We start from the raw sequence: 23,905 nt of genomic DNA, 5'->3' as shown, positions 1-23,905 counted from the left end.
AGTTCATTTGATAAAGAGGAGTCCAACTATCCAAACTTAAACCTAAACTGAAATTCATTTGATAATCAAACGAAGATAAGCCTGAACTTTATATACCAAACCTATTATTCTTATATAAATATAATATATGTTTATCAAATTAAAAAGAAAATAAATGAATATTACTTATGTGATAAGTTAAATGTATTCCACTTGTAAAAAGAAAAAGAAAATACATCTCACCGTCTCCTCTGGTTGCGTATCGATCTCCAACTTACCACAACACTAATATTCTTCTTTTCGGTTAACGAAAAGACTATTGGTAGAATGTTTTTAGATTATGTGCGGTATAAAAATATAGATGAAATATTATACCTTGGTTTCCCCGTATTCTGCTATAAAAACAATTTGATTTCATTCATAAAAGGTCCAAGTGTATCATGTTACAAAGAAACATCGTATTTAGGCACAGACAGCTCTCGCATTATTCGAACGCTACATTCGCGCCATCGTTACTTGACTCAAAACACACTCGTTTTCTCAATACCCAATACCCTAACACGTCAAATTCGACTTCTTCTTCAACACCATTATCCAATGAATCTTCAGTTACCAACCACTTTGAATCCCTTATCAATCGGTACCAGTACTCTTCTTCCCATCAGGATTCCAAGCAACTCCATTTGCAGATTCTCAAGAACGGCTACACTTATGACGTGTTCTTACTCAATACCCTTGTTAACATCTACACAAGAATCGGCGAAATGTTATCTGCACATAAAGTGTTCGACGAAATGCCTGTGAGAAACTCGATTTCATGGTCTTGTTTAATATCAGGGTATACCCGAAACAACATGCCTAATGATGCTTGTACTGTATTCCGGGAGATGATTCGTGCGGGATTCCCACCCGTTCATTATGCCATCGGTAGCGTTTTGAGAGCTTGCCAGGCTTTAGAGTCTCATGGGCTTCGATTCGGGCTGCAGCTTCATGGGTTTGTTTCGAAAACATTAAATGCTTTTCATGAAGTCGTGTGTAACGGGCTGATTTCAATGTATGGGAATTGTATGGACTCTCCCGAGTGTGCCTTGTGTGTTTTTGATCAAATGCAAGTTAGAAGCATAGTGTCATGGAATTCAATTATTTCAGTTTATTGTAATAAAGGAGACGCGATTTCTGCTTTTAAACTTTTATCTGGTATGCAAGAATCGGGATTACATCCAACTGAGTATACGTTCGGAAGCATAATAACAGCAGCTTCCACATTATCTGAAATCAACTCGTTTCCGCTCAAACAAGTTATGTGTACAATACAAAAATCTGGATTTCTTTTTGATTTGTATGTGGGAAGTGCTTTGGTGAGTGGGCTTGCAAGATCGGGTCAAATTTCATTAGCAAAAAAAATCTTTGATTTACTGGATGTTAAAAATGTTGTATCAATGCACGGGCTAATGGTCGGGCTAGCAAGACAAAAACGTGGAGAAGAAGCGCTTGAAGTGTTCATAAAAATGAAACCTTTAGTGAAATTAACATCGGATTCTTATGTGATTCTTTTGAGTACTTTTGGTGAATTTTATAATTTGGATGAAGGTAGAAAAATGGGTAAAGAGGTTCATGGTTATGTTATCCGGAACGGATTAACCGATTCCAATGTTGCAGTTGGAAATAGTTTAATAAACATGTATGCCAAATGTGGATCGGTTAAGGATGGTTACTCTGTGTTTAAACTTATGATAAACAAAGATGAAGTTTCATGGAACTCCATTATTACCGGTTTTGATCAAAACGGGTGTTTTATAGACGCGGTTAAGATGTTTTGTGAGATGAGAAGAAGTCAGCTGAAGCCGGGAAACTTTACAATAATCAGTGCTTTGAGTTCGTGTGCACGTTTGCGGTGTTTAAGGTTAGGTGAACAAATACACTGTGAAGGTGTTAAATTTGGACTTGATCACGATGTTTCGGTTTCAAATTCTCTCGTTGACTTTTATTCTGAAACGGGTTGTTTAACTAACTGCAAGAAAGTGTTCTCATTTATGCAAGAATATGATCAAGTTTCTTGGAATTCGATTATTGGTGCATTTTCTGATTCTAGTTCTTTAGTTTTTGAATCTTTTGAGTATTTTAAGGAAATGTTGCGTGATGGTTGGCGCCCTAATTTGATAACCTTTGTTAATGCTTTTAGGGCAATATGCTCTGAACATGAGTTAGTTAAACAAGTTCATGGGTTATTACTAAAATACCCTTTTACTGATGAAACCGCAGTTGAAAATGCGATTATTATGTGTTATGGAAAATGTGGACAAATGGATGATTGTGAGAAAGTTTTTTCAAAAATGGGAAATCAGAGAGACGAAACGAGCTGGAATTCGATGATTTCCGGGTACATACATAACGAGGAGTTGGCTAAAGCAATGGACTTGGTCAAACTTATGTTGTCCAATGGTCAAAGATTGGATTGCTTCACATTGGCTAGTGTTCTTAGCGCTTGTGCATCAGTTGCAACATTAGAGCGCGGAATGGAAGTCCATGCGTGCGCAGTTAGGGCTGACGTGGACGCTGACGTGGTGGTCGCCAGTGCACTCGTTGACATGTATTCAAAATGCGGAAGAATCGAGTACGCGTCACGTTTCTTTAACCTAATGCAGGTAAAAAACGTATATTCTTGGAATTCGATGATATCGGGGTATGCAAGGCACGGAAACGGAGATAAATCACTAAATATATTTGAAAAAATGAAGCTTGAAGGTCACGTTCCAGATCATGTGACATTTGTTGGCGTTTTGTCGGCTTGTAGCCATATGGGTTTGGTTGACCAAGGGTTTGACCATTTTAACTCCATGAGTGACGTATACGGGCTAACCCCGAAAATGGAACATTTTTCATGTATGGTGGATATTCTTGGACGTGCGGGCCAGGTTGACAAAATGGAGGAATTTTTAAACAAAATGCCCATGAGCCCGAGCGTACTGATCTGGCGAACCGTGCTTGGAGCTTGTTGTAGGTCAAACAGTCAACAGGCCATAGCGTTAGGTAAACGGGCCGGGTCAAGGTTATTGGAACTGGACTTGAATAATGCAGTTAACTATGTACTTCTTTCTAACATGTATGCGGTTAAAGGCCAATGGGAAGATATGCGAAAGACTCGGTCTTTAATGAAGTTAGCAGAAGTTAAGAAAGAAGCTGGTTGCAGTTGGGTGACTATGAAAGATGGCGTTCATGTTTTTGTGGCTTCTGACAAATCACACCCAGAAGTTGATGATATATACAAAAAGGTCCTCGAGCTGCAGGGGAGAATGAGGGAGATGGGATACATGCCCGAGGTTAAATACGCGCTTCATGATCTTGAAACCGAGAATCAAGAAGAGGTTTTGAGTTATCATAGTGAAAAACTTGCTGTTGCTTTTGTTCTTACAAGGAAGTCAGAATTGCCCATTAGAATAATGAAGAATCTTAGGGTTTGCGGTGATTGCCACACTTTTTTGAAGTATGTTTCCAAGATTGTTGGTAGGCTGATAGTTGTTAGAGATTCTAATAGGTTTCATCATTTTGTTGATGGTAATTGTTCCTGTGGGGATTATTGGTAATTATATATGGGACTGTTAAGACCTGTGATAAATTTTAAGATTTACTGTTGTGTAGCAGTTAGTTAGGATCACAGTTTTAATGCTATAAGTTTTAAGAAACTCACAGTTTTAATTTGGATTGGGAAGCAACCTCTCTATCCTTTGGGACGGAGGTACGGTTTGCCTACATCCCACCCTTTCCAGACCCTGCTAATAGCTTTGCTATTGGTGGGATTTATTCTGGGTATGGCTGTTGTTTATCAACGGAAGTATAGAGAAAGACATTAGTGTTAATTTAGGAATAGAAATCGACTTTCAAAATAAGTACTCACAGTTTATGATTGTGCAGAAATAGAAATCGACTTTCAAGAACCGAGCGTACAGATATATGAATGTGTAAAGGTAATACAAATGATTGAAAGATACAAAACAATAACTCAAGAATTCAGTACGAACAGGGATAAATGAACAAGGTCAACTGTGCGAATAAACCATTGTTTATTTTTGCTTGTTCTTTCGTGTTGTTGAAGACGTGGCATATGCTGCTTAATAGAAGTGAAGTATAGGATCGGATATCTGATGTTGAGAATCAGATATTCGACATTGGAGATTGGAAATCCGATGATCTTCATCGGATATGATGAGTTTAAGAGGTTTAAACATTGCATGCAGACTTCGGTTCCAGTCTTTTTCACCTTCGTCTTTCTTCGACACAGTTAAATTTGATAATTATATTTGATTAGTTAAACACTTAAATATCTACTCTACACTTATATAAATGCTTTAGACACATGTGTAAAACTAACTGGTTTATTTCATTAATAACAGTGACTATTGTGAGAGAAGCACAATATGGTTTTTAATATATATATATACTAGATTTCATCCCCCGTATTACGAGGGTTGTTGTACATTATTCATTTTTAATATTTATATATGTATATTTGGATTTTAATTTTATTTATTGTAAGAAAGTTAATAATTAATATATTTGAGGTTTGATGATGAAATGGTTTCACAAATAAATGATATGTTATAATCCGGTTTAAAATTTATCTGGATTTGATGATACCCATTACCCGCTTATTTTCTTTATTATAAAATTGTTTCTTAATTATAAATAATATATATTTATTAAATAAAATAGGATATTAATTTTTAGTATACCCCTATTTTATAGGATTTTTATATCAAATATTTGATTAGATTAATTTTTAATATAATGAGATGTTATAACCCGTTTAAGAGCTATTTGGGTTTGGTGAGACCTTTACCCGTGAATTCGGGTTAAATACGTGAGAAACCTTCATTTACAAATAAATCAATATGTTGGCTTGAGAGTTGTTTTACATTTTTCGTTTTTTAATATTTATTTTTTGGATTTTAATTTTCTTTATTATAATAAAGTTAATAATATACTTAAGGGTTTGATGATGAAAAGGTTTCATAAATAAATGATATGTTATAAACCGTTTAAAAGCTATCTGGATTTGGTGACCTGACGGGTGGATCATGGAACCACCCTTAAATGTAGTAATTTCAGTTAAATCATGTGCGTTTATGTTTAATTTTAAGGACTTGGATTACTACACTATATAATGTGATTGTAGGTTTAAAGAGGAAAAAGAAGAAACAACAAGATCATAGGCGAAGACGGTGAAGGAAACGGAGCTAGAACGAGGAAATTATGAAGAAAACAATAAACTTGAACTAGCTCCACCGTGGCCCATGGTGCAGACCGTGGACCACGGTCCACCTGAAGAAATTCTGGCAGATTACACCGTATCGTGGAAGAAGGTCAGGACCGTGACCCACGGTTGGGACCGTGGCCCACGGTACGCTAGTAACAGCTGATTGATTTGGCTTTAATTGGCCGTTTTGACTGACCTTTTTATGACCTTTTGATCAAGAAACTTGGGAGGACGAATTTTTGGGGAGTGAAGAACAATATTGGTGATTGGTAATCATTGTTTGGTGTATTTTAATTCATTCGATGTTGCATACAATTGATATTATGATGATTTCTCAAACCATGAGTGGCTAATTCCTCTTGGTGATCATCTTGGATGTAGGGTTAATTGATACACTTGATATGCTTTGATTTCTAGAATAATAACTTTGCAATGGTTGTCTAGTTATTATGATGTTTGATTAATTGATTGTAACTTGTTACTTGTATTTGATCATAACCTAAACCATACGTTCTTGGTGCCAATGGCAGTCGGGATATCATGGGAGGAATTAGGGTTGAATATTAGTTAATTGATTATCGGGTAACAACCTTGCATTTTATTAATCCAAGTACTTAGTTCCCTTTTATCACAAACAAGTAATCAAACATGAACTATGTCTGTGTGGTTCTTTCTAGTGAGCATAAACATTAGTGTTGATTTAAACCTGAAATCTAAGATGATCGCTTTCGTTTAATCAGTGTACGATTCTCAATAGTTGTTTTGCAAGTGTCCTATTTTATTTTAGTTAATCTAAAAACCAAACAATTAAATCTGGATTTACTTTTATATAATTTTAGTTTAATTTTGTTTTCTGTTATAGCTACTGGTAAACACACATTCCACAAACTCCTCGTGTTTGATACCCATTTACCGCTATCTATTTAGTTGTAATTGGTTTATTTTTGCACGAGTCATCGACCTCGTGTCATGACCTATGACCAGCTTATGTTTTTTACTATAAAAATATTTATTAATTATAAATAATATCTTTTTCTTTTTAAATTAGATATTAAATTTTAGTATATCCCTATTTTATATGATTTTTATATTAAATAATTGGTAAGAATATTTTTTAATTTAATGAGATGTTAAACCCGTTTAATAGCTATCTGGTTTTGGTAAGACCCATACCCATGAATTTGGGTTAAATCAATGAGAGGCCTCTATTTAAAAATTAAGCAATCTGGTGGTTTTCATTAAAGAGGGTAGCGACCACATCGCGACACGTAGGATTTTATGGTTTTCGTATATATAATATGCTATGAATTTGATCACGATATCACCCGATCTACTCTTTTTAGAATGTTACAACGTTTAGCATGCGGGTCTAGATTTTTTGAACTTTTAGCCGGTATTACTCGTATAGTTGCAACTGAAAAAATGTTTCACATTGACCAACCTAGTTTACCATGTATCTAAAGTTCCCTTTTGACCTTAATTAGTTTTGAGTTGTTATCTGGCGCACCCACATTAACATACTAAGAATGTCATATACCGCTAGAAAAGCCGAATGCTTTACTTCTTTGACTTGAATACACCATGGCCTAGCTTACTTTCTTATTTAGAAATGCTTCCCAATGTAATATCAGTTTAATATCATAATGTGGTCATCTAGTTTTTCCTCTATAAACATTACTATAGAGTATAAAAGTCGATTTTCAAAATAAGCAGGAAACTCTTGAAAATCAAAATAATGCTCTAGATTTAGTTGTGCTATTTACAACTCTTACAGGCTATTATTAGGGTTTATTATGTGCGAACAAAATAGAATCAGATGATGTTACAAGACGCGTTGCTCATTGCCCATTTTTCTATGGCATGAATGGAGTAAGTAGTTCAAACATTCAAACGAAATGATGTTTATATATTACTAGGTTGATAGTAACTCATTGCACTTATCGCCTATCAGTTGTTATAGAGAATACGGGTACCGTAATGAACCAAACAGCTATGCAGTTAATGAGGAAAAATATCGGATATCGGTCAAGGACCGATATCTGAGATATCAGTTTTCACAATGATATATCGGTGAGATGTCGGTAATTTATATATATGTATATAATGTTTATTTTATACTTTTTATGTATGAATATATATATAAGTTCATGGACCAAATGTAAACTAATGAATGCAAAGGGTTTAATTGTAAAAATATACAAACTAATTTTACACTTTTTATGTAAAAGTTTATAAATTTTAGGTATTAAATGTAAACTAGTGAAAAAGAGAGGGGTTAAATGATAAATGCCTAAAGTTTAATAAGCCCTAAAAAATCCAACGCACTGTACATATTCTTCCTCATTTCCGGCCAAATGTCATCGGAATTAATAGCCGGAGTTCGCTATTTTATCGATAACATGGCACCAAGTACGATTTAAGCAACCAGGTAATTGGATTTTGAAAGCCTTTCCAAGTTTTAGATATAAAAATGGCCAAATCGAGATAATCGGCGATATAACCGATATTATTGAGCAAAATATCGGCGATATGTCGGCCATTATCGCCGTTAATATCGGGACCGATATTATGAACGATTTTTTGGACCGATATTTTCCCGAGGTCCGATAACCGATATATCAGCGATATATAACTGATATATCGCCGAGATTAACTGCATAGCCAAACAGTATCCAATGAATTCCATACATGTGGCATCACGTGGGTGGTGTTTACTAGTTACTATATCAGTATTTTTTTTTTGAACGACTAATTTGGATCATTCACGGATCACTGGAGTATCATTGTGCTACCAGTGGTACCACACGATCATATCCACCACCAAGCCATTCAGGAGGAAACTCAATACTTGAGAAAAACCCCCTCTTGTGATATTTGAACCCAGGACCTTATGGTCACTAAGTCTTGTCCTACCACCAAGATACCATTAGACTAGAAGTCCTTTGATTACTATATCAGTATTACTAGTGTATATTTATAATATCCATTGAAAAAAATACATATTCCAATTATAAAAAGGGTAGAATTCATTTATTTAATTAATTCAATAGTAAAATCCAAGGGTGAGCAGAAAACCGAATTAACCGAATAAACCGAACCGAAGCATTAACTGATGGTTAATTTTTTGTTTTTTTGAAAGTCCGAATTTTCGGTATCGGTTCGGTTTTCCATTTTTAAAAAACCGTAAAATACCGAACCGAAACGATATGTGTTTTACTTAAATATTAATACAACTATATGTGTTTTTATAGATGTTATGACCGGAAATAAAATACCAAAATGATCTACCATTAATGATGATGAAGATTATGAAGATAATGAAAATTGGGAGTAAACTTTGAAGATGAATAAGATGAAGATTGAATATTGGAACTAAACTTTTAGTGTTTTTTGACTAAGAACTTTATTGAATTTTAAATTCTTGTACTCTTGCAGGTTTGTATTCGTTTGGTTCCACGTAACAAATGCTTATTTTTGTGTTTTGAATATAATATGCATTTTCATTTTTTGGAATTCTTTTTCCAATGCCTACACACCACACAAAAAAAAAACAATTATAACCGAACCAAAACCGAAAAACCGAAAACCTAACGGTTTGTGTATTTGAAAACCGACTTTTCGGTTTCGGTTTCACATAAAAACCGAACCGAACCGTGCTCAGCCATAGTAAAATCTTTTAAAAGTTATTTGATATATACATAAAATGCATTACCAATCATGTAAATTTTTTAAACCAAACATACCCAAAGCCTTCCAGGTAAGAGCACGTCTGTACGAACGTCACGCATCACTTCGTCCATAAGACCATTATCTATATATAAGTAAAGTTGATGGTTGGTGCTGCAAGACCCTAATTGTGTCAAGTGGCACCACCCCAATGATTCAAAATTTTGTTTTTAATTTTTTTATTGGTTAGATGTTTTTTCTTTTTATTGTTTTTTCTAGATTCATAACAAACTTTATGTATTTTGTTTAACTGAATTCGTGTTGACTCACCGTCACCATGTCTGGGACTAACAATACTTGAGTTTTACCAATGCCCGGGTTTTGCTAAATTTAATTTTAGTTCTGATACTGTAACAAATGTAAACAAAATTAATAAAATTCGCGTTAACCCACCGCCGAAAAGCTCGGATTTTTACCAGCGTCCCGGTTTACCGACTCACCACCACAAACGCCCGAATACGAGTCATCTTGACGTTTCAACGATTAGGTTTTACCAATGCCTGGGTTTACCGACCTAATAAACATTGTTTTAAATATGTTAACAAAAAAATTATAAGAGGATTTCCGGTTCATTCTCCATCTCTATAATTATACTAAAAACACTATGTTTTTTCTTTCATTTTTCAATTAAATAATACTTTTTTTATACTTTATCATTAACTTTTTTCTCACATTCACTCACAACTACTTACAAAAACAAAAAAAAAATTATAGAGGTGAATAGTTTGTTTCTCTAAATTTAACCATGAACAATAACATTTTCTCTCTACTACTCTTACAACCATTTTTAACCATTTCTAAAAAATGAAGAACTCACTCACATAATTTGGAGAATGGATTAGGAATGCTCTAATATGTTATACGAGCGTCGTAGAGTCACTGACTCAGCGTCTGGGACCGACCGACGCCACCCCATTGGCTCACATTAATTTTTATTTTTATTTCCTGTTTTCGTTTTGTTTTAGTTCCGGTATCATAACGAGCGTAGCTAATACTGACTAAATTTTGTATTGACTCGCTGCTGTCGTCCGGGACCCATCGACACCCATTGGCCTACCTCAATTTTTATTCTTATTTCCCATTCTATTTTGTTTAAATTCCAACTATTGACCGGATTCACATTGAGCCGCCACTGCAACACCCGAGTTTTACCGATTTTACCGCAGGGCGCAGGTAAATCACTAGTTTACATGAAAAACGAGTCGGTGGGTCTCTCTCTGAGGTTTTACTATAATTCTCGACTCCAAAACCCTAATTTCCTCTTCCTGGTACGTTAATTTCTCTAATTCAATTATTCAACCTGTAATCTCTCCATGTTTCGTTTTAATTGAAAAGGGTATTACATATTTATCATCTTTTTTGCACTTAATCTCACCTTGTTATGAGCTTCCGGATAATTAGCATTTTAGTTGCAATTCTGGAATCATTTACGATTATGAACCCTAGAAGTATAATTAGCTAACATATCTGCTGTTAATCATATTGTTTGATTCTTCTCTTGTTATATTACAAATTGAGGTTAATAGGGGCTAACTTAACCACAAATCATATCAGGGTTGATAAAAAATAATAATTTAATGGCAACAAAACCGTTAAACAACATTTGGATTCGCCGCCAGCAATGCCCGTGTGGCGATTGGAAATGTTACATCAAACATGAAGGAGATGATCAAATGACTGCCGGGCCCGAATTGGTACATGGTGAAGGCGCCACATCGTCGCCAGATGTCATCTTCACGCCATATGTCGGTCAGATATTTAAAACCGATGATGAAGCGTTTGAGTGCTACTCTAGCTTTGCTAGGAAAAACGGGTTTTCAGTCAGGAAAGCCCGGTCAACGGAAAGTCAAAACCTTGGGGTTTACAGGAGAGACTTTGTTTGTTATCGGTCCGGGTTTAACCAGCCGAGAAAAAAGGCCAATGTGGAACACCCGAGAGATAGGAAATCAGTAAGATGTGGTTGTGATGCAAAATTATATTTAACTAAAGAAATTGTCGATAACGTGACACAATGGTATGTTTCACAGTTTAGTAATATTCATAATCATGAATTGTTAGAAGATGATCAAGTACGCCTTTTGCCCGCGTATAGGAAAATTCAAGAATACGATCAAGAGCGTATTCTTTTACTTACTAAAGCGGGATTTCCCGTTAATCGGATATTAAGAGTATTAGAATTGGAGAAAGGGGTTCAACCAGGTCAATTACCGTTTATAGAGAAAGACGTTAGAAACTTCGTGAGAACGTGCAAAAAAACCGTTCAAGAGAACGATGCATTACTTACCGAGAAACGGGAAATCGACATGTTAGCGGTTCTTGAAAGTTTTAGAACTGCAACACAACGGGACGATGGGTTTATTTATAATTACACGACTGATGAAAATGGCAAAATTGAAAATGTTGCGTGGGCTTATGGGGATTCGATTCGGGCTTTTTCTGTTTTTGGAGATGTGGTTGCGTTTGAAACGACTTATCGGTCCATAACGTATAATATGCTTCTTGGTGTGTGGTTTGGGATTGATAATCAGGGTCGGGCTTTTTTACTTGGATGCGTTTTGCTTCAAGATGAAACTTCTCAGTCGTTTTCGTGGGCCCTACAGGTTTGGTGTTAAAAACTCATCATGGTCAAACTGAACTAAAAAACCGAAAATTCATTTTTTGGGTTTTTGAAAACCGTTTGATTTGGGTTTTATTGGTTTTTGATTTTTACAATTCAATTCGGTTTTGGCCTTTTGGTTTTGCTATTCGAGCTTGAATTAAAAACGGCCCAACATAACGAATTTGGGTCTAATTTTTATTTTGTTAAGTAATGATTAATTTATTATTATATATTGGGGACTAACGTTTTTAGGCTACACCATTTATTATTTTTCATAAATTACTTCACATCCAAATAAAATTTATAACCCATAAATTCAAAAAGAAAAGTCAGTTTTTTTTTTGGTTTTCTGTTTTCACTTTTCAGTTTTCACAATGAGTTCATTTTGGTTTTTGCCTTTTTGGTTTTGCCATTTGGGGTTGAATTTTTGGGCTGGACAAAAATGACCCAGAATAATGAATTTGGGCTTAAATTTTTTGTTAATTAATGATTATTTGATTATTGCACATTTGGACATAAAGATTTTAGGCTACGCCATTTATTATTTTTCATAAATTAATAAACATTCAACAGTAAAAGTTACAACCTATAAATTCAATAAGAAAAGTCGTTTTTACGAGTTTAGTTATGTTATAAAAGTCAATTAGGTTTTGTTTTTCGGCTTTTAAGTACATGCTAAAAATGAATCGGAAATTCATTTTTTGAAAAATCATAAAACCAAACAGTCGGTTTTGGGTTGGATTTAGTTATTTTTACTATTTCGGTTACGGGTCGGTTATTATTTGTTCCTTTTGTGTCTTCTTATTGTGATCACTTATCAAAACAGGCTTTCATCCGATTCTTGAGAGGGACCCACCCACAAACAATTGTTACCGACATAGATCCGGGCCTTAGAGATGCTATAGCAACCGAGTTACCAAACACCAAACACGTGATTTGCATATGGCATGTCATATCTAAGCTATCTAGCTGGTTTTCTTTGCCACTCGGGTTGCAATATCCTGAGTTCAAAACTGAGTTTGAGTTGGTGTGTCATCTTGAAAACATCGAGGATTTCGAGAACCAGTGGAATCACCTCGTGGCCCGATTTGGAATTGAATCAGATAAACATGTGGCTCTTCTGTTTTCTTATCGGGCTTTTTGGCCTGTTGCTTATATTAGAGGTTATTTTCTGGCCCGTACAATGACAGTGGAGTATGTGAAGTCGGTTGATAAGTTTATGAAGAATATTTTGAGTCCACATTCATCTTTCAAGAGTTTTTATGAACAGGTTTGTGTTAGGGTTTGCTTTTTACACTTGTGTTAGGGGCTGTAAACGAACCGAACGAACACGAATCTTGAAAGCTGTATGCTTTGACCCGAACCCATTTTGACCCACCAACTCATTTGCCACATCTGGCTTCTTTCTTTCACTTAGTCAAGAACGCGGACTTTTCTATAGGCGTTCGTTATTCATTCTCAGTTTTCTAGATGTGACATATTTGATCCAAGCGGGTAAAGTTTCAATATTTAACAGATCTTATGGGTCAGAAGTCACCCAAAGTGTTTATTTAATGCTTAAAACTCCAAACCGCTTAAAAAGTCAGATTATCATTTAGCAATATAGGTTTATCATCTTGGTTAATACATTATATTCGTTTATGATGTTTAAAACATAACGGTCAAAAAGTGTTGACTTCTGCTTTGACCTGTTTGTTATTTTGCCACCTCTACGGTTTTTTTCTTTCACCTAATCTAGAAAGTTGACATTTTTACCCTCTTCATCAGGTAAGTGTAGCTGCAAATGCTGCTTTTCAAAACAAAGAAAGGATACCAAGTTTACCCTTAAAGACATGTTTACCCTTGGAAGAACACGCTCGAAGCATACTTTCACCTTATGCGTTTAACGCTCTACAACAAGAACTTGTGCTATGCATGCAATACGCAGCAACCGATATGGCAAACGGGTCGTTTCTTGTGAGACATTATAATAAACTTGAAGGGGAGTGTTTGGTAATTTGGATACCAGATAATGAACAAGTTCACTGTTCTTGTAAAGAATATGAACACTCGGGTATTTTATGCAGGCATTCACTTCGAGTACTAGTACTCAAAAACTACTTTCAAATTCCCGAAAAATATTTCCCGCTGAGGTGGCGAATCGATAGTTCTTTAGTCATATCTGATGATCATATAACGCCTCAAGATAACACGGATGAGTGTTCTGAGGCGTTTCATTCTCTCACTTCAACTTTATATTCAGAATCAATGATTTCCAAAGAGCGGTTTAACTATGTTCATAGAGAGTTGACTCAGATTGTTGAAATTGTTAGAAACATGCCTGTTTTTGATGAACTTGCTCTGGATTTGGCACCTAATAATGCTAGTGAATTGTAGGCATTTGAATTGAATTGTTGTGTATGATATTAGTTGGAAATGTATTGCAGTATGATCATGTAGATGTTACATAAATAAAACATGAGTCTTTGAAAAATTTGTAATTTTAAAGTTATTTTTAGGAGCACTCTCTTGGTGATATGATAGATTAAGGTGTCTGGGGCACCACATCGGTTTCATAGGCTTGTTCTATAGCACCGGCACAATTAGCTCGTTTGTGGATTAGGCGTTCAATTTCGGGAAGTATATTCTAAGTGTGAAACCGAAGATGAATGATTGTTGTGCATGTTGAACACTGCCCCGTATGCGTTATGGTAGTTTTGAAACCTAAGATGAATGATTTGGTGGCATTCAGTATGTTGGGTACTTCGGTAAGTACCTCGGATACCCTTTTAGCCCCTTATGATATGTAAACCACCTTGATTTTTGTCACTGATTTGATATTCTGACTTCATTGGTTTTTATTCAAACTTTTCCTTTCATATCAAAAGTATTGTTCGAATGATATTTTTAATTGTATTAATTTTAAATTTTTTGGTAAAACATTTTTCTGTTATTTTGTAGAAACTTTCTGCTTGTAGAGGTAAGAGGGGTAGAGGTAGACCCAAATTGACTTGAGATGAGACGATTAGGCATGATTTGATAAACCTGCATTTCTCCGAGGATATGGTCGATGATAGGACTTTTTGGAGACGTAGGATTAAGGTTAAGGACTTCTAGGGAGATGATATAGTTTGTTTTTGGAAATATGTCTTAGAGTCATAACCTTACCTCCTTGGTATAATTTGTTTTTGTTACTATTATTGTTTATTTTACTACTAATACTGCTATTTATTATAATTATTCTATCTACTTTTTTTTCTCGTTAGTACTAAATATTACACTTTCCCAATAGTCTATTTTATACCTTATTTACTATTCTACTATTATGTTGTTTGTTTTGGAGCCGGGGGTCCCTTGGAAGCAGCCTCTCTATTCCCTAGGGATAAAGGTAAGGTTTGCCTACATCCCACGCTTCCCAGACCCTACTAATAGTTCTCCCCATAGCCTACTAATAGTTTTGCTATCTGTGGGATTTACTAGGTATGATTGTTGTTTGTTTTTTTTTCTGCTTGTGATGCTCTCTCAAAAACTCAATATTTTAATGTGAATTGTGATTTTGTTTTTAGGTTTATGGAGAACACATAGTTGTGGTGTAGGGTAGGGCCGTCCAAACCGCTTGACGCTCGAGCTAGCTCGCTCGTAATTTGCTTGAAAAATGCTCGCTCGTTTTTTCGCTCGATTGTAAACGAGCCGCTCTGCTCGGTTCGGTTTGTAAACGAGCAAAGGTCTACTCGGTTCGGTTCGGCTCGAATATTTTTAATTTATTTTATATATAATTATATATGAACAAATATATAAATATATAGACAAAACACATAAAATACAAGTATACAATTTTTTAAACTCTTTTAAAATTTTCCTATTCCGTCAGTTTTATAGTTTTATTAGTTCGATTCAAGTTTTCAAAATACTAAAAGTTTGTTTACATGTTCATTATATCTCATTTCAAACTTTTTTCTTCTGAAAATTTACAACCTATAATACGTTTGTCTAAAAACTACTAATTTATTTACAAAATATATTATTTACAGCCTTCAAACTTGTTTCTTATTGAAAAATTTAAAGTGAAAAATAAATAAAAAATGCTCGAAATCGCTCGATGTTCGATCGAAAAATGCTCGGTTCGATTTTGGCTCGTTTCGTTTTTCGCTCGGTTCGAATTTCAGTCGTTCGGTTCGGTTCGATTGTAAACGAGCCAAGCAACGAGCAAGCCTTCGCTCGGTTCGGCTCGGCTCGTGAACAACCCTAGTGTAGGGAGAACATATTGTGGTAGTTGGTGGTTGTTGGATACGGTGGATAATGGTGGTGTATTTAAATAATTACTAAATCTTTATATATCCTAAAATGCTATTATGTAAAACAAACAATATAAATTGTTCACTTTTATAAACAAGTTTAAGAACTATAACTTCAATAAATAAGTTGCTATTCCATTAAAAGGATGTAAAATGTTAAAGTTTATACAATTTTTTGAGATACAAATTTATATAAGTTCATATTTTATAAAAGTCACATGAACATGTTAAATATTATTGTGAGTTTCTATTATTTGAAAACAGTATAAAATTATTAAAGGTTTATAAAATTTTAAAATGTACAGTTTAAAAAAGAATATTCACAAATAGGGGCAATTTCATATAATAGCAACCAACTTTCAAAAGTGTTCCAATTAGGTCACTCAACTTTAAAAAGTGTTTCAATTAGGTCACTCAACTTTCATATTTGATTAAATTAAATGTTTTAACATGTTTTTTTAGCCTTCTTTTTTTTGTTTCACATAGGAATCTTTTTATCTTTTTTTTGAAGTTGATGCCGGGTGGTGACGTGAATTTTATTTTTTGTTTTTAAATTTTAATATAATTAACGTTTTTTAATTTTTTTTAAATTTAATTACATATATTGCAAATTCCGACCCCTACATCTTATCCTTCATTTCTTTCTTGACGCACAAAAAAATCGATGAGACTTGATTTGAAGATTTAGTGACTCGATTTGGAGAAAATATGCATCAGTGACCTAATTAGAACACTTTTAAAAGTTGGTTACTATTCTGTGAGATTTTCCTCCCACCACAAATATGTTAAAAGTTTACAATGAGTTGTTCTTTGCAAACAAACTCACAAAATTTTATTCATAAAAGTGACACATGATTGGATTTTTGTTAAATGAAATAATTACAAAACTTACTACAATTTGGTGATTTTTAAAGTCATTGTTAAGTAATATTAGGTTAAACTTAAAAATGAAGTTATAACCAACTTTCCAACAATTCCACTTAAGTTAGTTAAAGTTAACTGGTGTTTAATAATTTCATTAGCAATATTCCAAGTTTGAGTAATTTTGGTGGTTGAAAAATGTTATTAAATATAATGAAGTAACTTAATTTTTGATAAACCGATAAAATCGTCCTAAAGATTTTGTAACGATCATCACTTCCATTCAAAAAGTTTTTTTATTTTCTTTACCGCAAATGAAAACTTGTGGTTTTACGAGTATTGTCATTTCCATTCAATCCTTAACCTCGTCTATTTTTAACATGAAGTGAGGGGCAATTTTGTTTATTAACGTTGAGAACGGGTGATAGGCGAGTATTCGGTATATGATTAGTTCTAAAAACAACGTGAGTATGGAGGGAGTATGGTATTAAATGATGCATGCCCTGATTACTTAAAACATACATACTTGTTTACCCGTATTATGCCACAAACATTTTTTTTTCCTTTTTATTTCCTTTATCTTTGGTATTATAATAACTACTATTTCACTATTTTTTCGTTTTAATTTCCTTAGTTAATAAAATTATATAAAAATTAAATTAGTAAGAAATATATTTGGGAATCACAATTAATAATTTTTAAAAATTAGCACGCATATCTGGTACCCAACATGTCATTTTTCGATACAAAGACATTAAGCCAGATATGAAACATAATTTTGCAATCAGAAAAATGAACTTGAGATTATCAATACTAAATCCAAACTCGTCTTGTAATCCCTAAAACTAACTATTTTACTTGGAAAATCCCTAACTGAAGGTTGTATACAACAAATAATGAGGAGTTTCTTAGAAAATATATATAAAAAAACCTAGAACAGTAGAACCTTTATCGTTAAGTTTTATATTTAAAAAAAAATCCAAAAACATCATCACACTCATGCATATTTCATAAACCGTGTCGCTTTGTTCTAATGTAATTATATGTCACTTTCAACAAGACCAAGACTGGGCCTTCTTCCCCCCTCTTCCCTCCAAATTCCCCTTAAACTTTCTCTCAATTTCATCTGTCACTCCTCTGTATATAAACATATCACACACACTTAACATATATTATCATTACACTTACAAAGGGCATCAGTCTTTGCAACCATGGAGATCAAATCAGATGGTGCAACAAAAATACCATTTTACACTTTCTCCATCATTATCGTCTTATTCGTTTATTCGCTAACTTTCGGTTTAAATGTCACAAGCTTTCTTGACATCAATGACAAACACTGCATTTTTTTGCTATGCAATTGTATTCTAATCTTGCTGTTTCTTGATTCTGGAACCAATCAAGTAGAACCAGAACCAGAACCAGAACCAAAACTGATTGAATGTGATAAGATTTTGGTACCTAGTGACCATGATCATATCAATTCTTTGAATATTCATCATCATGTTCATGATGAACATGAATTAGCAGAAGTGAAACAGAGTGAACAGAGTAAACAGAGTGGGATATTGGTTGCTGTTGATGATCAAGTTGAAGATCCAGATCCAGAAACACAATTGGATGAGTGTGTTGATAATGAACATGCAATGGTGGATAATTTTGTAGATGAAGAGGAAGAAGAACATGATGACAAGGATGAATTTCAGCAGAAATGTGAGGAATTTATAAAGAAAGTGAGACAAAGTATGCATCATGAAGTTAGCCAATATGTCATGATAGATTATCATGAATCTGTATGTTAATAAGTTTACTTTTTAGACCTGTATATGCCTTAATATTTTGTTGTTATCATGTTATGTTTATACTTTATACTAGACCTGTAAGTTTATAAATTTAAATTTTGTTGATGTCACTACTGGAAATAAGCTTTTTTTAGGGGAATTCTAGGGACAATCCTCCCCCCCCCCCCCCCTTCTCTCCCTCTCTCTCTCTGCTAAAACACCCATCAATACGCCCCGTATATGGCTATACGGGGCGTATAAAGTCCCCAATAGGCGTCGTATATGCGGGACGTATAGGGCCCCATATAGCTCCCGTATAGCCCTATAAAGAGGTGTCTGGGTATTCCTAGTAGGACCATTTTTCTAACTATCATTTATAGAAGTAAGTTAGTACTAGATATTTCAAAAAATATATTTTATTAATAAAAGAAATGTTAAAATACAAAGTAAGACAAAAATGAGAAGTGTGAAAAGGATTTGCGACTACACAAAAAACCGCTCAAATAAAAAATTCAAAAAAAAAAAAGTCAACTCAAAAATGCTGAGATCAAAGACACGATGACAAAAATGAACAAAAAACATAATTATAACTATAAAAGACATAATAGATCGCAAAATATAACGCAATGCCGAACAAAATATAACACAATGTTGAGTAATATAACACAATATCAAGAAGAAAATGACACAATGTCAAAGAAAAAAGACACAATCAGTTACGAAAATAAACACAAAACACAAAGATAAACAAAAAGACATAATGATCTGTTTCCCTTAACATTGTGTTTTTTTTTAAACGGGGAAAACGGTGGAAACATTTTATGTTATTACTTTTTTCTTTTTTTTTATCAAACTTTGAGTTATGGCTTTTTAGGGTTTTTTTTTTTTTTTTTTTTTTTGTAACTATAAATTTTTCTAATCATTCTTATTTTTGTCTCTCTTTATAAAGTAACTTTACCCTATTAATAATAGGTAAGACATATAGAATTTTTTATTATACCATATAATACACGGTTACTAACCTAGTAAAGAATAAAACGGGTTATATTGGTAAATTGGTAGTCTGATGGGTTGATGTAAAGACCATTTTACTCTATGGATAACTAGGAATCTAAGTGCAAATGATATGATTTGCATATAGAAGAGTATATATGTCAACCGGAAACAAAAGCCAATACCCGATTTTTCAATACCCCGTCCCATACCCAGAACTGGGTATTTTATAAACCCCGTTTTTGCAGCTCTAACTGGAGAGTTGATTAAAAGCAAAAGACTTAAAACTTGGGCTTGATGCACTTTAGTTTGGGCTTGATGGTGGGCTGTTCCTTTGTTTCGCGGATCATATCATTAGAAAATTCGTGAGTCCCGTGACTTGTGTTCCAATTATATAATAACTAGGTTTTAACCCTCGTATTACGGGTTTTATTTTTCGTTTTTAATATATTAAATTTATATAAATGAAACCTTTAAAAGCTTTCTGTTGCTCTGTATCTTTTTTCAAACCACCAGATTGTTTTATTTGTAAATGGAAGTTTCTCATGTATTTGACCCGAATTCATGGGTATGGGTCTCACCAAACCCAGATAGCCTTTAAACGAGTTATAACATCTCATTAAATTAAAACCTGATCTCATCAAATATTTGATATGAAAATCCTATAAAATAAAGATATACTAAAAATTAATATTCGATTTTTTCTTTAAAAAAGATATTATTTATAATTAAGAAACAATTTTATAGTAATAAAAATAAGAATGAGTCTCACCGAACACATATAGCTTTTAAATCGGATTATAACATCTCATTTATTTGTGAAACTCTTTAATCATCAAACTCTAAATATATTACTAATTTCCTTACAATAAATAAAATTCAAATCCAAAAAAGTATATAAATATTATAAACAGATAATGTAAAATAACCCCGTAATGTAGGGGATAAAACCAGTGCGCGCGCGCATGTGTGTGGGAATATATATAATATTATTTATTGCAAGAGAGTTAATAATATACTTAGCGTTTGATGATGAAAAGGTTTCTCAAGTAAATATAATGCTATAACCGGTTTAAAAGCTATTTGGGTTTGGTGAGACCAATGACCGGCGTATTTTTTTTACTATAAAATTGTTTTTTTAATTATAAATAATTTCTTTTTAAAAAAATTGGATATTAATTTTCAGTATATCCCTATTTTATAAAATTTTCATATCAAATATTTGGTGAGATTAATTTTTAATATAATGAGATGTGATAACCCGTTTAAGGGTTATATGAGTTTGGTGTATCCGTGAATTTAGGTCAAATACAGATTTTATTTTCAAAATAGTAGGTTTATTAAGGAAAAAAAATGGTTTCTTAGGCATCCAACAATAGACCAAACGGATTTTAGGTGTCCAGCCATCTGAGATGGCTGGATTGAGTTTATCACTCCTAATGGCGTTCCACGTAAGCGACGACGTGTACATTTGTGGTGACTAGATCGGCCATCTCAGATGGCTGAACCCAAGTTTATTTCCTTACACACCATTCCGTCATGTGGCAGTACAAGATGAGACCAGTCATCTAAGAAAACTAGATTGAACTCCTTGCTTTCATTAAATGTTCTTCAAGCCTGTTCTTCAAACGAGGCTTTGTTAGGACGGTAACTTCATATTCAAGCATGTTTTTGGAACGCAAAGTTCAGGAATAATGGCTACGACACGATCGCACATCGAGTCTATTAAACCTAGAATTTTTTGACATTTGGGACCTTGTAAAATATTTGAAATTTAAGAAAAATGGCAAATGAAGATTAACAATGAAAATTAGGGTTCTGACCACAAGTGCAAATCGCTATTAAAAATTTATGAACGTGAGGTGGTAATTTAAGAAAGATGGAAGACTTGTAAATGGAAAGATTGGATAAATATATAGGGAAAAGTATTTTATTTTATTTATTTTTACGTGTATCAAATTATCAACTCCTATGACTTACTGACTTATTTTACATAGAATACTAATGAGAATAATGTTCAAAAGATGTTACATTCCATCAACTAAAGTTGTATTCTTTCAAATCATATTTGCATATTCAAATGAGTACACCCATAAGTTTGGAGTGAATGAAAGTAAGAAGTTCAATCTAACTATCTTAGTGATTGGTATTATCTTTTTTTGCCACGTGGTGAAATGGTGTTAAAGGGAATAAAGTAGGAGTTCAATCCAGCTATCTCAGATGGCTGGTCTCATCTTATGCTACCACTTGGATCCAACCATTTGAGATATCCGATTCAGTCACCACATATGCACACGTCATCGCTTACATGGAAAGCCACTAGGAGAGATAAATCTAATCCAGCTATCTCATATAGCTAGATACCTAAAATCCATTTGGTCCAATGTCAGATACCTAAAAAAATCTAAAATACATGAGTAACCTCAAATTACAAATAAAAAAATCTGATTGTTTGAGAAGATATAAGAAGCAACTAAAAAGCTTTTAAAGGTTTCGTTTATATATATATATATAAGATAAGAGCGAACAAGAGAGTAAGCAAACAAACACACTCTAAATACGTAACATTTCAAATGTCGATAAAACCCAGACATGACATACATCAATACTTTTTCTTTATGAATTATTTGTTTTTATTTTTAAAATATAAGATTTAAAACAAATAAATCTTAGACCAAGTATGCTGAATGGAGCGGGAAGCACTTCCTCCTTAAATTTTGTTGGTCCATATGCAAATGTCACAACCATCAAAATTTTGGGCAGTTTTATACAAAGCGCTGAAAGAGGTTTTGAAGCCCAAAGCAACCCATAGTGCCCGGGCGGGCCGGGGGTGGGGGGTATTCATGACGCTTTTGGTGCTTTTTACACCTTCATGGCGTCACTGCACTTGGTCTGAAAACTATGAGAATAAGTGTAATATTATCTAACTAATAAGAAAATACATATATCTTTTTAGAATATAAACTGTTTTATTGAAATTTAAAAATTATAGATGTTAAACATAGAACTAAATTTTTTTACACTAATCAACATCTATTCTATTAAAATAATATAACAGGAATTTCAACAGATAAGTTATCTGAATTTGTATGAACTATGAAGGGTCCAGCTTGCATCATTAATGGTGGGGCACAGGATGAGAAGGTTGTACTCTTGTACTTGTTTACATTCAGCAATCTATGTCTATACTCTATCTAATCCAGCTATCTCATATAGCTAGATACCTAAAATCCATTTGGTCCAATGTCAGATACCTAAAAAAATCTAAAATACATGAGTAACCTCAAATTACAAATAAAAAAATCTGATTGTTTGAGAAGATATAAGAAGCAACTAAAAAGCTTTTAAAGGTTTCGTTTATATATATATATAAGATAAGAGCGAACAAGAGAGTAAGCAAACAAACACACTCTAAATACGTAACATTTCAAATGTCGATAAAACCCAGACATGACATACATCAATACTTTTTCTTTATGAATTATTTGTTTTTATTTTTAAAATATAAGATTTAAAACAAATAAATCTTAGACCAAGTATGCTGAATGGAGCGGGAAGCACTTCCTCCTTAAATTTTGTTGGTCCATATGCAAATGTCACAACCATCAAAATTTTGGGCAGTTTTATACAAAGCGCTGAAAGAGGTTTTGAAGCCCAAAGCAACCCATAGTGCCCGGGCGGGCCGGGGGGGGGGGTATTCATGACGCTTTTGGTGCTTTTTACACCTTCATGGCGTCACTGCACTTGGTCTGAAAACTATGAGAATAAGTGTAATATTATCTAACTAATAAGAAAATACATATATCTTTTTAGAATATAAACTGTTTTATTGAAATTTAAAAATTATAGATGTTAAACATAGAACTAAATTTTTTTACACTAATCAACATCTATTCTATTAAAATAATATAACAGGAATTTCAACAGATAAGTCATCTGAATTTGTATGAACTATGAAGGGTCCAGCTTGCATCATTAATGGTGGGGCACAGGATGAGAAGGTTGTACTCTTGTACTTGTTTACATTCAGCAATCTATGTCTATACTCTATCTATATACACAACCAAATCTACATATACACAGACCACAGTAACCTACATCATATATATATATATAAAAGATAGAAGTTTGAAAGAAAAGAACAATGAAAATGACTTCAAAGTTTTCATTTTCTTATTTTAAAATATATTTACTATTTGTTTAGAGCTCACCTTAATCACAAAAAACCAAGTTAAATATACGCGAGACGCAATAACTTATGTTACAATAGCTAAGCCATGTGATAACTAATATACGCGATAAGTAAGCTATGCAAGAGCTCAGGGCCGTTTCCGAGAATTTACATAACTCGGCCGAGCCGAAATAAAAAGGCTCATAGACCCTAACAAGTAAGAAAATAATATAAGCAAAAAAAATTTTTAGGCCTTATGTAAATGAT

At 33.5% G+C, this 23,905-nt stretch overlaps 1 protein-coding gene and 1 pseudogene across 2 annotated transcripts; both read left to right on the top strand.

The window, feature by feature from the left end:
* Positions 1-375: 375 nt before the first annotated feature.
* Positions 376-3,576, top strand: LOC143601101 (putative pentatricopeptide repeat-containing protein At5g09950 pseudogene; annotated as a pseudogene).
* Positions 3,577-10,169: 6,593 nt separating this feature from the next.
* Positions 10,170-13,934, top strand: LOC143601518 (putative protein FAR1-RELATED SEQUENCE 10). 2 transcript variants are annotated; one of them, XM_077078916.1, is made up of 4 exons: positions 10,170-10,227; positions 10,486-11,559; positions 12,385-12,828; positions 13,326-13,934. In XM_077078916.1, the coding sequence occupies exons 2-4, from the start codon at positions 10,537-10,539 to the stop codon at positions 13,932-13,934; spliced, it is 2,076 nt and encodes a 691-aa protein (XP_076935031.1). In that variant the 5' UTR covers positions 10,170-10,227; positions 10,486-10,536. The 2 variants fall into 2 exon arrangements, with proteins under 2 accessions (XP_076935031.1, XP_076935027.1); XM_077078912.1 differs by lacking the exon at positions 10,170-10,227 and having other exon boundaries at positions 10,394-11,559.
* Positions 13,935-23,905: the final 9,971 nt, after the last annotated feature.

This window comes from Bidens hawaiensis, unplaced genomic scaffold (genome assembly GCF_021521415.1).
Source record: "Bidens hawaiensis isolate Kalapana, Puna unplaced genomic scaffold, B.hawaiensis_p1.1 tig00001960_1, whole genome shotgun sequence".
Taxonomy (NCBI): Eukaryota; Viridiplantae; Streptophyta; class Magnoliopsida; order Asterales; family Asteraceae; genus Bidens; species Bidens hawaiensis.
Note: the sequence above shows the minus strand (reverse complement) of the source record. Positions and strands in the feature narration are given on the sequence as shown.